The sequence below is a fragment of the Carettochelys insculpta genome, chromosome 2 (genome assembly GCF_033958435.1).
Source record: "Carettochelys insculpta isolate YL-2023 chromosome 2, ASM3395843v1, whole genome shotgun sequence".
NCBI classification, from domain to species: Eukaryota; Metazoa; Chordata; order Testudines; family Carettochelyidae; genus Carettochelys; species Carettochelys insculpta.
In genome coordinates, this window is record NC_134138.1 from 89,877,711 (window position 1) to 89,891,912 (window position 14,202).

Consider the following 14,202-nt stretch of genomic DNA (forward strand, 5'->3'; position numbering starts at 1 on the left):
CTCATTCTCTATCCCTTTTTAATGGCTCCTAACACTGTTTGCTCTTTTGACTGCTGCAGCATATTGAGTGGATGTTTTCAGGAAACTATCCACAGTGACTCCAAGATCTCTCTTGAGTGGTTATAACTAAATTAGTCCTCATAGTTTTGTATGTATAGCTGGGATTATGTTTCCAATATGTATTAATTTACATTTAACAACATTAAACTGAATTTGTCATTTTCTTGCCCAATCACCTAGTTTTGTGAGATCCTTTTTAAACTCTCCATAGTCTGCCTTGCTCTTAAATATCTTGGGCAGCTTAGTATCATCTGCAAATTCTACCACCTTTGTCCAGATCATTTATAAAATGGTTGAAAAGAACTGGTCCCAGTACGGAGCCCCAGGGGGAGGCCACTAGTTACCACACTCCATTCAGAAAACTTACCATTTATTCCTACCCTTTGTTTCCTGTCTTTTAACCAGTTATCAGTCCTTGAGGGGACCTTTTCTCTTTTCCCATAACAACTCACTTTACCTAAGAGCCTTTGGTGGGGACCTTCTCAAAGGCTTTCTGAAAAACTAAGTACACTATTATCCACTGGATCCCTGTTATCCACATGCTTACTGAGCTCCACAAAGAACTTAAGTAGATTAGGAAGGCATGATTTACCTTTACAGGAAACATGTTGACTTTACTCCAGTAAATTATTTTCATGTATGTGAATGACAATTTTATTCTTTACTATAATTTCATCTGATTTGCCCCATACTGACATTAGACTTCGGCTATGTTTACACTACCAGATAAATTCAAATTTAAGGCAGCTAGCTCAATTGTACCAAGTGATTGTACAGTGTCGTCACTGTAAATATCATTAGCTCAATTTGGGAAACCTAATATAGATATAACAACATCGTTGAAACTGGTGGGCTGTAGCGTCAAGTTCAAATGAAGGCTGGTATGGAAGTGCCATGTCTCTGAATCAAATTCATTAGCCTCCAGAAGGTGACTGGTGCTGCTGCACCTAGCTCCCTGTTACACCTGGCTCCAACAAGTCAGGTGCAGCAGCACTGGTCAGTTCCCTGGCTCCACCAAGCAGCGAGAACCTGGAAACCAGGCAAGCAGGGTGAGCACTGATGGTGACAGGAGTGCAGCAGGGCCGAGAGAACTGTGGGATAGGTTCTCAATATGCACTGCTCCAACAGTTGATGTTTGGCCATTCGGTGTGGCAGCACTAACTCAACTTTGTGTGGACTTCGTGGGGAAGTTAGGATACTTAAAATCAAATTTATAAAACCAAATTTATCTGATAACGTAGACATAGTTTGAATCTGTAATTGCCAAGAACACCGCTAGAGTCCTTTTTAGATATTGACATCACATTAGCTATCTTCTAGTCATTAGGTACAGAAGCTGATTTAAAGAATAAGTTACAAACCACAGTTAATAGTTCTGCAATTTCATATCTGAGTTCTTTCAGAACTCTTGGGTGAAACATCATCTGGTCCCTGTGACTTGTCACTATTAAGTTTATTAATTTGTTCCAAAACCTCCTCTAATGATACCTCAATCTAGAACTCCTACTTTTTTTTTTTAACCTAAAAAGAATGACTCAGGTGTGGGAATCTCCCTAACATTCTCAGCTATGAAGACTGAAGCAAAGAATTTATTTAGTTTCTCCGCAATGTCCTTAACTTTGAGAGCTCCCTTAGCATCTCAATCGTCTAGTGGCCCCACTGCTAGTTTAGCAGGATTACTTCCGATATACTTAAAAACATTTTGCAACAATGTTTTGAGTTTTAGGCTAGCTGTACTTCAAATTCCTTTATGGCTTTTCTTGTTATGTTATTTCACTTGAGAGTTTATGCTTCTTGCTATTTTCCTCACTGAGATTTAAATTCTACTTTTTAAATTATGCGTTTTTATCTCTCAGTGATTCTTTTACCTAGCTGTTAAGTCACACAGGCACGTTTTTGGTTCTTACTGTGTTTATTAATTTGTTTGTTAATATGAGATGCTGAAAAAATGACAAATGGATTTTATGTGGTCTTTTAAAGTAGAGTTAAATTGACATAAATGAGGGTTAAAGGATTGCAATACTTGGAAATTCTCAGGCAGCAGGTGGGAGAGCTACAGGAGGCGGTGGCTAGGTTGAGGAGTATCCGAATCCATGAACAATTCCAGGACAGTATTCACGTGGAGACAGCTGAGGTAGCTGTCCCAGTACATAGGACTGCTGACACACCACTGGTGGAAGAGAAGATGGCTCAGGGTGGACACTGGCAGCTGCCTACTTCTGGCAGCAGGCAGTGCTCCACCCCTGCGCCGAACCCTCCCACTATGGTATGAGGAAACCGTTAAGCTGTACTTCATATAGGAGAAAAAGAATCACCCCACACAGCAAAGGAGAAGCCTCATACCCCCAAGACTGGTAGGTCAGCTGCCACCACTGTGAGGAGGAAACAGAGTGGTGGTGGTTGGCACATTTCTTCTGAGGGGGACAGAGGCACCCATCTGTCACCCTGACATTTCATATCAGGATGTATGCTGCCTCCCGGGGGCCCGTACCCAAGACATTACGAAGGTGTTGTTGAGGATTATCTGGCCCTCTGACTACTACCCCATGCTACTCATCCATGAGGGCACTAATGATACTGCGAGCTGTGACACTGAGAGGATCAAAAGTGACTACAGGACTCTAGGAGCACAGGTAAAGGAGTTTGGGGTGCAGGTGGTATTCTCTTCAAACCTTCCTGTCAAAGGTAGGGGTCCAGGCAGACAGGGGCATCCTGGACGTGAACGCCTGGCTGCGTGAATGTTGTCACCAGGAGGGCTTTGGCTTCCTCGACCACAGGATGCTACTCCAGGAAGGACTACTAAGCAGAGATGGCGTTCACCTTTTGAGGAGAGGGAAGACCCTATTTGGGCACAGACTGGCTAACTTAGTGAGGAGGGCTTTAAACTATGTTCGATGGGGACAGAGGATCAAAGTGCACGGGTGGGTAAGTGGAAAAGATGGAGACCTGGGAGATGGGTCGGAAATGGAAGGGAGCATGGGCTATAATTGCAGAGAGAAAGGAAAGCCAGGGCAAAACTGCAAGGCAAGATCAAATCAATGTCTTGGATGCCTATATACAAATGCAAGAAGTATGGGTAATAAGCAGGAAGAACTTGAAGTGCTAATAAATAAATACAACTATGACATTCTTGCCATCACAGAAACATGGTGGGATAATACACATGATTGGAATGTTGGTATGGAAGGGTACAACTTGCTCAGGAAAGATAGACAGGGAAAAAGGGAGGAGGTGCATTGCAGAATTATCTGTTACAGTGATTTGAGCATTGGCCTGTTAAACCCATGGTTGTGAGTTCAATCCTTGAGGAGGCCATTTAGCAGTCTGGGGCAAAGAGACTTTTATAGGGAGAGGGATAGCTCAGTAGTTTGGGCACTGGCCTCCTAAACCCTGGGTTGTGAGCTCAATCCTTGAGCAGGCCATTTAGGGACTGGGGCAAATAGATGTCAGGGATGGTGCCTGGTCCTGCCAAGAGGGTAGGATGACCTCCTGAGGTCCCGTCCTGTTCTAGAAAACATGTATGTCCAATTTTTTTTTTTTTTTTTAAGATTTGGACTAGATTGCACCCTCAGCAAGTTTGTGGATAACACAAAACTAGGGGGAAAGGTAGATACGTTGGAGGGTAGAGAGAGAATCCAGAGTGAACTGGATACATTGGAGGACCAGGCCAAAATAAATCTCATGAGGTTCAATAAAGAGAAGTGTAGAGTCCTGCACCTGGGGCGGAAGAATCCCAAGCATTGTTACAGGCTGGGGATTGACTAGTTCAGCAGCAGTACGATGGAAAGGGACCTAGGGGTTACGGCGGATGAAAGGCTGGCTATGCATAAACAGTGTGCCCTTGTAGCCACAAAGTCTAACTGCATACTAGGGTACATTAGGAGGAGCATTTCGAGCAGATCTAGAGAAGTAGTTATTCCTCTTTATTCGGCACTGGTGAGGCCACATCTGGAATATTATGTCCAGTTTTTGGCACCCCAGTATAAAAAGGATGTGGATTTGCTGAAGCAGGTTCAGAGGAGGGCAAGAAAAATGATTAAGGGACTGGAGTACAAGACCTATGAGGACAGGCTGAGGGATTTGGGCTTGCTTAGTTTACAGAAGAGAAGACTGAGGGGTGATTTAATAGCAGCCTTCAACTTCCTGAAGGGGAGCTCTAAAAGAGAAGGGTGAAAAACTGTTCTCAGTGGAGTCAGATGGCAGAACAAGGAGTAATGGTCTGAATTTGAAGAGGGAGAGATGTAGGTTAGATATTAGGAAACACTACTTCACTAGGCGGGTGGTGAAGCATTGGAATACATTGCCTAGAGAGGTATTGGATTCTCCATCCCTCAAGGTTTTTAAGTCCTAGCTTGACAAGGTTCTGGATGAGATGACTTAGTGGGGGTTGATCCTGCTTGAAGCAGGGGGCAGGACTAGATGACCTCCTGAGGTCCCTTTCAGCCCTGTGATTCTGTGTTGCCTCATATATTAAAAATGTACACACTTGGACTGAGGTGGAGATGGACATAGGAAACAGATGTGTTAAGAGTCTCTGGGTTAAGCTAAAAGGGGTAAAAAGCAAGGGTGATGAACTGCTAGGAATCTACTACACGCCACCTACCCAGGTGGAAGAGGTGGATGAGGCTTTTTTTAAACAACTAACAAAATCATCCAGGGCCCAGGATTTGGTGGTGATGGGGGACTTCAAATATGCAGACATATGCTGGGAAACTAACACAGCAACACACAGACTATTCACTAAGTTCTTGGACTGCACAACTTTTTATTTCAGAAGTTTGAAAAACCTACTGGGGGGGAAGCCATCCTAGATTTGATTTTAACAAATAGGGAGGAACTGACTGAGCATCTGAAAGTGGAAGGCAGCTTGGGTGAAAGTGACCATGAAATCACAGAGTTCACAATTTTAAGGAAGGGTAGAAGAGAGAACGGCAAAATAGAGATAATGTACTTCAGCAAAGCAAATTTTGGTAAACTCAGAGAGCGCGTAGGTAGGGTCCCACGGGAAGCAAGACTGAGGCGAAAAACAGCTAAGGAAAGTTGGCAGTTTTTTAAAGGGACATTATTTAGGGCCCAAAAACAAGCTATTCTGCTGTGTAGGAAAGATAGAAAATATGGTAAAAGACCGCCTTGACTTAACCAGGAGATCTTACATGATCTCAAAATAGAAAAGGAATCCTATAAAAAAGTGGAAACTAGGACAAATTACAAAGGATGAATATAGGCAAACAACACAGGAATGCAGGGGCAAGATGAGAAAGGCAAAGGCATAAAATGAGCTCAAATTAGCTACAGGCTAATAAAGGGAAACAAGACAACTTTTTATAAATACATTAAAGGCAAGAGGAAGACCAAGGACAGGGTAGGCCCATTGCTCAGTGAGGAGGGAGAAACAGTAAGGGGAAACTTGAAAATGTCAGAGATTCTTAATGACTTCTTTGTTTCAGTCTTCACCAAGAAGTCTGAAGTAGAAACGCCTAACGTAGTGAATGCTAGCGGGAAAGGGATAGGTTTGGAAGATAAAAAATGAACAAGTTAAAAATCGCTTAGAAAAGTTAGAGCAACGAAGGGTCCTGTGGCACCTTATAGACTAACAGAAAAGTTTAGAGCATGAGCTTTCGTGAGTTAACTCACTTCTTCAGATGCTGAGGCAACACAGAATCCAGCATCTGAAGAAGTGAGTTAACTCACGAAAGCTCATGCTCTAAACTTTTCTGTTAGTCTATAAGGTGCCACAGGACCCTTCGCTGCTCTACAGATCCAGACTAACACGGCTACCCCTCTGATATTAGAAAAGTTAGATGTCTGCAAGTCACCAGGGCCTGATGAAATGCACCCTAGAATACTCAAGGAGCTGATAGAGGCAGTATCTGAGCCTTTAGCTGTCATCTGGAAAATCATGGGAGACAGGAGAGATTCCAGAAGACTGGAAAAAGGCAAATAGAGTGCCCATCTATAAAAAGGGGAATAGGAACATTGCAGGAAACTACAGACCAGTCAGTTTAACTTCTGTGCTGGGAAAAATAATGGAACAAGTAATTAAGGAAATCATCTGCAAACACTTGGAAAGTGGTAAGCTGATAGGGAACAGCCAGCATGAATTTGCAAAGAACAAATCATGTCAAATCAATCTGATAGCTTTCTTGGATAGAATAACAAGCCTTGTGGATAAGGCAGAAGAGGTAGATGTGGCATGCCTAGACTTTACCAAGGCATTTGATAAGGTCTTGCATGATATTCTTATAAATAAACTAGGCAAATACGACTTAGATGGGGCTACTATAAGGTGGGTGCAAAACTGACTGGATAACTGTACTCAGAGAGTAGTTATTCAAGGTTCTGAATCCTGCTGGAAAGGTATAACAAGTGGGGTTCCGCAGGGGTCTGTTTTGGGACCGGTTCTGTTCAATATCTTTATCACCTATTTAGATATTGACATAGAAAGTACGCTTCTTAAGTTTACAGATGATACCAAGCTAGGATGGGTTGCAACTGCTTTGGAAGATAGGGTCAAAATTCAAAATGATCTGGACAAATTCGAGAAATGGTCTGAGGTAAATAGGACGAAGTTTAATAAAGACAAATGCAAAGTGCTCCACTTTAGAAGGAACAATCAGTTTCACACATACAGAATGGGAAGCAACTATCTAGGAAGGAGTATGGCAGAAAGGGATCTAGGGGTTATAGTGGACCACAAATTAAATATGAGTCAACAGTGTGATGCTGTTGCAAAAAAAGCAAACATGATTCTGGGAGGCAGTAACAGGTGTGTTGTGAACAGGACACAAGAAGTCATTCTTTTACTCTGCTCTGCGCTGGTTAGGCCTCAGTTGGAGTATTGAGTCCAGTTCTGGGCACCGCATTTCAAGAAAGATGTGGAGAAATTGGAAAGGGTCCAGAAAACAGCAACAAGAATGATCAAAGGTCTACAGAACATGACCTATGAAGGAAGGCTGAAAGAATGGGGCTTGTTCAGTTTGGAAAAAAGATGATTAAGGGGGGGACATGATAGCTGTTTTCAGGTATATGAAAGGGTGTTATAAGGAGAAGGGAGAAAACTTGTTCTTCTTGGCCTCTGAGGATAGAACAAGAAGCAATAGGCTTAAACTGCAGCAAGGGAGGTTTAGGTTGGACATTAGGAAAAAATTCCTAACTGTCCGGGTGGTCAAACACTGGAATAAATTGCTTAGGGAGGTTGTGGAATCTCCATCTCTGGAGATATTTAAGAACAGGTAAGGTAAATGTCTAAGACAGTACTTGGACCTGCTGTGAGAGCAGAGGGCTGGACTCGATGACCTCGCAAGGTCCCTACCGGTCCTAGCACTCTATGATTCTATAAATAAATAAATAAATAAATAAATAAATGAAAATTATATGAACCCTATGATGGACATATAAACTTATTACAATTCGTGATAATTATACATGAAGACAATTTATATTCTAATATACAAGGCTGTTCTATAAAGGAGCAATAGCTAAATAAAATTAACATAAGAAAGCAACAACCTTCAAAGACATTCTGTTGAAACTCTTATTTTTTGTTAATTATGTTTCCAAATTGTCTTCTACATATAACAAGGTACTTTCTCATTTGCTTTAATGCATCAAGAAAAAAAAGAATCACGAAGTCTGAACACTGTCCATAAGGAAAACTGCTTTCCTGTATGTTTTGGCCACTGATAACAGTCTAGCATGGTATTCAGGATCACTGTCCTGAAAGAGGCTATGAACAGTTTGACATGAGTGATGATTAAAGATGCCATTGTAAATTTGGTTAAATCCAGTGTCTTTATGAAACTAACTTAGTTAGTTACTTTCTGGCTCTCTAAATTTCTCCTGAATTTGCAGTTGCATACTGTGATTATTTTCAACTTACATCCTGAATTGTCATATAGCATTGTAGTGTTATGTTAGACAGCTGCTGCATTTCATTCCGGGGCGTTTTCTTTTCATTAGGAGAATCTATTCCCACTAATACAGGCTTAAGGTCTGCAAACTGCTTTGGGATCCACCAGAATGAAATATTATATATAACTGTATGAAACATTTAATTCTAAGTACATTTGTGTACCATGTTAATGAACTGAGCTATTTTTATTCCCATTTAATTTTTGTGGCCAAAAGACTGAACTTAACACTACTAAATCATTAAAATATATGCAGCTGCCTTTATTTAAAAGTGTGAAATTCCAGACAGATCTGTGCATTATTTCTAGACCTTCAATAAGTTGTTACTCTAGGGAAAACACATCAAATCATGTGTTTTCTGTACTGCAGAATCTTAACAGTTGTACCCAGAGCAGAGGTGGGCAAACTTTTTGGATTGAAGGCCAAACTGGGTCCGGCAGTTGTATGGAGATCCAGGTAGGGAAGTTGGAGCCTCCCCAAATGTGGATGTGGCCAGACCCCACACCTACCCAAACACCTCTCCCCATTTCTCAACCCTGATCCCCTAGAAACTGCCACACCTCCAAGCCAGCAGCAGAGTCTGATTTAGAAAGGGTTTTTAAGTGCTGTAAGATTGCCTTGGAACACAAAAAGCATCAAGAGAATAACTAAATGTTAAATCACTGCAGTGCAGAAGATTAAATGTATTTGATCTCCTAAAATATGGAAGTGATTAATAGATGTAGTGGTAGAAAGGAACTAGAAAGAGTAATTATGACTTATCTGTATTAAAGCTTCGTAGTTAACAAAACCAACAAAATTGTATTTAAAATTACTTTACCTCTGCTTCCACATCCACATTCTGTTTCAGAAGCAATTTCAGAATGTCCACATGTCCATTCTGACTGGCTGCTTGCATAGCTGTGTGGCCAGCACACTGCCCATTCACCTGAAAGTTTACCAAGAATACAAAGCTGACAAACAGTGTACTTCAGTATTTACACATGCACATCAGATACTCAATATCAGTAATATAAGCAAACGTCCATGTACTAAAACCAGCTTATTGTCACTTTCACTCCACTTCCACTCTGCCTGCTAAGTCATCTAAACAGCTTTCAAATAGCAAGGAAAAAAAGTCAAGTCCATGTTAGGAGGCAGTGCAATCTACTAGGTCTTTTCCATCTTCTACACCTCTTATTTATTAAGCAAGAATGAAGACGTATCTGTCATAAGTAAAATATAAAAAGATAAATTTTCCAACGAGCAATTTAATATTTTGTCTTCAGGCTGCTACAAAGGTGGACTTTTGAGGAGAAGCATATTTCTAGGAAAGGAATCAGCTGTATTTTGCATAATTTTTTTTTTTGCTTTTTTATAGTAGTGAACTTACAGGCATGCATCTACAGTCCTTTTTATATGTTGTATAAATCTGAATTAATTTAAAATTTCAAATTAACATTTAAGGTCAATGATGTCCAACCTTTGGACCTCAAAAGCATATCATTTAAAGAGAAAGTATGTATCTGATTGTGAATTGAAACACATTCAGAACCAAGCAGAGTCCTATGATTCTGAAATGTTCATTTCAGCTTTGTCTATAGAGAGAAGGAAGAAGCTTCCCACCTGTGCTACAAGACTAGCAGAAAGAACAAGACAGCAGCTGGACTAGCTCAGAAGTCTAGGGACGTTTCTAGATGAGAATAGCTCTCTCCCCCACACCAAAGCCACCCAGGAGATAAGAGAAGTTAAGGACAGCCACTAGATACAAATACTCGATTCCCTACCTCAGCCCTAGCTAGAATACTTTGAAGCTGCTCTAATGCTAAGACGGCATATGGCACAAAAATATGTTCACTGGGAACAGCCGCAACTCAGTGGCTTCTAGCCCTCCCCTACCTTCATAGACTGCACAAAAGAGGCACAGAGACCAGCTACACCAACTCTCTGCACACAGGGGACTCATCCATGAAAGGGGAACCACTGGAAGAGGATCTAGAATCTAACTATACTTTAGAAGTCTTCATATAATAAAGACACTCACATCCACATCCGGTCTCTTTAGCAAATCTTCCACTTTAGCTACATCTCCATTAGCAGCAGCTTTAACAAGTTCTTCATTAAGGTCCCCAGATTCTTGTGTTTCAAACAGTTTCTTCAGAAGCTGGGACAATCTCTCTACAGATATTGAGCAAAACATGAGATCACGACTCCAAACAGAAAAATAAATCTGGCTTTTCTTCTGTCTGAAGAGACTTACACAAGCATCCAGTTCATTCCTAAATACAGCACTTCAATACCACAAAGCTATAGAACTCACTGATATCAGTTTCTCATCAGTTCAGAAACTTCACATTTAATCAAAGATGACCAGTTTCACTCTATAGTTAGGGTTCCTGTCTATGTGGTCCTCCAGGACTTTATACACAAAGTGATAGCTACTGCAGCTCTCCTGTATTTCTCACAGGCAGCTCATGTGTACAGTAAGGTTTCAGAGTAAAAGACCCCACTCTTACACATCAAACCCCAATTCCTATAGTAAACCCTGTACCACAATTTCTAGTTGTGCTTAACTCGCTCCCCCTGCTCTGGCTCAACCCCCCTCAGCTCCACACGGCCCCAGCTCAGCCACCCTAGCTCTACTCACCACCTGCGCATAGCTCCTGTTCACTCCCCACCCCCGCCTCTGGCTCTAGCTCACCACCCCTCAGTTGGGCTCCAGCTCAACCTCCCTAGCCCCAGTTCAAACCCGCTTCCGGCTCACCAACCGCGCGCAGCACTGGCTCACCCCACATGCCTGTGCCTGGCTCTGGCTTACCACCACTCACGCACAGCTCCAGCTCACCCCCCCACCCTGGTTTAAACTGCCCATGCACAGCTCTGGTTCAATCCGCCCCGCGCACGGCTCCAGTGCAACCCCCCCACCAGCTCTCAAGCCACCCTGTGTGGCTCCAGTGCAATCCCCTCCTCCCCTGCCAGCTCACAACCCATGCGCGGCTCTAGTTCAAGCCATCCTGTGCGGCTCCAGTGCAACCACCCTGCCAGCTCACAACCCGAGCGCGGCTCTAGTTCAAGCCGCACGCCTCCCTCCCCCAGCCCCACACGACTCCAGTGCAACCCCCCCAGCCAGCTCACTACCCGCATATGGCTCTGGTTCCAGCTCAACCCCCTGCAGCCCAGCTCACCACCTATGCACAGCTCGGGCTCAACTCCACTCCTCACCCCCTGCAGCCCTAACCCACACCAGGCTTAAGCCCCCGACCTACCTCCCATAGCCCCAATCCACTGCCAGGCCACCCCCAGCCCAGGACTTACCCTTCTGCTGCTTCCCCGGCTGCAGAACATGTGTTCTGCCGGGAAAAAGCTGGGCTCCCACTTACACAAAATCCAGGTTTACGCGAGGGCACGTGGAACAGAACCCTCACATACTCTGAGACCTTACTGTATTAGGGAAACTTTACTTACTTTCTCCCATTGTTGAATACTATGAGAGCTACCCAGAATGTTTTTCTGGCGTCAAAGCCAAAGATGGAAAAGAAGACAGGAAACTCGAGACATGCCCAAAAAGGAAAGCATTGGTTTGTTAATAAAGAAGTTATACAGCAATCCATGTCAGAAAAAAAAGAACGGCAGGGAGAAGTTAGACTGATTACTTATTCGTCCTGCCTCATAATTAAGGTTAAGATCTTGTCATACTTATTTTTATAAATCACTGACAAAAAAAATTCACAGAAGCTCATAACCTGCTTGTGACTTGTTTGAAACAAAAATGGTGGGGGAGAAGGGCACAGCAAACAGAGGGGGGAGGGGGACTAATTGCTTCAGCCCTCCATTGCCACAGTGCACAGGGCCAATGCGGAAAATATCCTGGATGTCTCTGAAAGTCATGCAAGCTGTGACCTCCATGACAAAATCTTATTCTAACTCATAATGCAATAGAATATCCAACTGAACAGTAATTCAAAACTGATAAAAGAAAATATTAGTGCCACACAAAGCACTAGACTAGTAAAGTAAATCACTGGATTTTTGAAGACAAAAATATTACAACATTCCAATGTAGACTGGATGCGTAGACAAACAACACTGATTTTCTTTATTCCCGTTAAGGGCAATAAAACAAGATAGGATATGAAATTCCCACCCAACTCATGATCACTCAGTCTCCCATAATAATTAAAAACATCAAATTTTAACAACAAGGATTAACGTTTGCCACGCTCACAGTCACTCTGTTTAAGTGTTACATCTTTACTTCACCACCACCTCTCGTGACTCAATTGTAAACTTTTGGAGCACAGATTCCTATATTTTTGCAGTGCCTACCACAACAGGACTCTAGCCTGACTCACGGCTAGCAGGCCCTGTTTCTTTGTATTCCAATCAACAAACAGCACTTAAATGTATAGCTAACAGTGGTGAAGACGACACTTTGGCTGGGTCTACATTGCCCCCAACTTCAAAGGGGGCATGGTAATCAGGGTGATGGGAGATTCCAAGTGCTGGCATGCATGTAGCCACAGGACTTTGAAGTGCCCACGCTACTTCTGAGTGCCTTTACTCCTCAAAATTTTGGGGAGTAAAGGCACTTTGAAGTGCCCACGGCTACGCACATGCCAGCACTTCTAAGTTTGACACTTTGAAGTTGCCATGGGGGAGAATTAGCCTAATGAAGAGCTGCATGCTCACCACAGCATTTCATTAGTAACCTCCCATCACCCTGCTTAATATGCCCCCTTCGAAGTTGGGGACAAGTGTAAACAAGCCCTTTGAGAAGCAAATTATACGATGTCTGTCTATAGTAAGGTTTCCTGTACTTTCTTCTGAAGGAAGATTCTGAACTGTATGGACAATACGTAGGATCCAGCATGGAAATTCTTTTGAAATAGAAGTTTTCCCCAACTTTCAGTAGGAAACTACTTTCCTGGAGAGTATTATTCATGCTTCATATATGAACCATACCAACATTTATCATAATTTAAAAAAAAATACACAATTTTATTTATCAGAAACACACATTCCCAAACAGTATGCAAACTTACCACCAGATGCATTGCTTATAGCAGATCCTGCTGATGCAACCTTTGAGACAGCTGCTGGATTGTAAGTCCAAGAGGTCCCACAAACCTCTACTTTTAAGTCACTGTCTGAATAAATCTGCTGGACTCGGCCAACTTTACCTAAAGTCTATATTGAGGAAAAGGAAGAGACCAAGTAAAGATATTTAGATGTTAACATATTACAGCATATGGAAAGTTTTATAAAGTAAAACAGTTTTTTAAATCCCACTTTAAAATCATTAACACCTGCATCTTAATTCTAATAGTTGAGTTATAGGCTAGGGCAGATTGTTAAATTGTGTCTACACTGATGTTAGGTAGGGCTTTCCAAAGAGTTCATCATCATCAGTCCCTTGACCGAGGTCGTTGGGGCACCTTCATGACAACGTTCTTTATAGTGTCTCTCCACCTTTGGTGGTCATGTGCCAATTCTTGAGTTGCGGCAAAGCTCATCCCTGTCCGCTCTTTAATGTTGTCTATCCATTGCTTTTTCTGTCTGCCACAACTCCTTTTGCCATTGACTGTGCCTTGCAGTATGGTCTTGGACAGGCCCGATGATCTCATTGCATGTCCATACCATCTTAGTTTGCTCTTTTTCACTCTGGATAGTAGGTTGTGATGAGGTCCTATTGCTGAGTTGATGATGCTTCTGACCTCTTCAATACTAATATATGCCATGGAGGGGATGTAAAGAAGCTTGCGGTATAGCCCCATTTCAAGGGCCTTGATCTTGCGCTCTAGTTCTGCTGTCAGAGTCCAGGTCTCACAAGCACAGAAAAAGATGGTGTGTGCAAGAGCTTGCATGAGCCTTACTTTTGACTTTAGGGATATGTTTTTGTCTTTCCAGATTGGTTTTAATTTTGCCATTGCTGCAGTTGTTATTGCTGTTCTGGCGAGCAGTTCTGGTTTTGTACCTGCATCAGAGATGATCGACCCTAAGTATTTAAATTGTCTTACTTCTTCCAATTTCTGTTGTTTTATGGATATTGGTGCAGATATACCCCTAGGATTGTTGGTCATGAGTTTTGTCTTTTCTGCGTTTACTTCCATGACATATTTTGTTGAAGTTTTATCCACGCATTTAACAAGGTTACCTAGTTCTTTTTCACTCACTGCCAGTCCAACAATGTCATCTGCAAAACTTAAGTTGGCTATAGACTGACCGCCAATACTTACGGTTCAAGAGTAGTTA

At 42.4% G+C, this 14,202-nt stretch overlaps 1 protein-coding gene across 3 annotated transcripts in view; it reads right to left on the bottom strand.

Moving 5' to 3' along the window:
- Positions 1-14,202, bottom strand: part of MIB1 (MIB E3 ubiquitin protein ligase 1) — a 101,723-nt gene that overhangs the window by 67,657 nt on the left and 19,864 nt on the right. For all 3 annotated transcript variants that reach the window (XM_074987339.1, XM_074987341.1, XM_074987340.1), the window contains exons 8-10: positions 12,993-13,137; positions 9,995-10,128; positions 8,792-8,899 (exon numbers count right to left, since the gene is read on the bottom strand). In XM_074987339.1, coding sequence (XP_074843440.1) covers positions 8,792-8,899; positions 9,995-10,128; positions 12,993-13,137 — 387 coding nt within the window. The remainder of the gene's footprint in view (positions 1-8,791; positions 8,900-9,994; positions 10,129-12,992; positions 13,138-14,202) is intronic.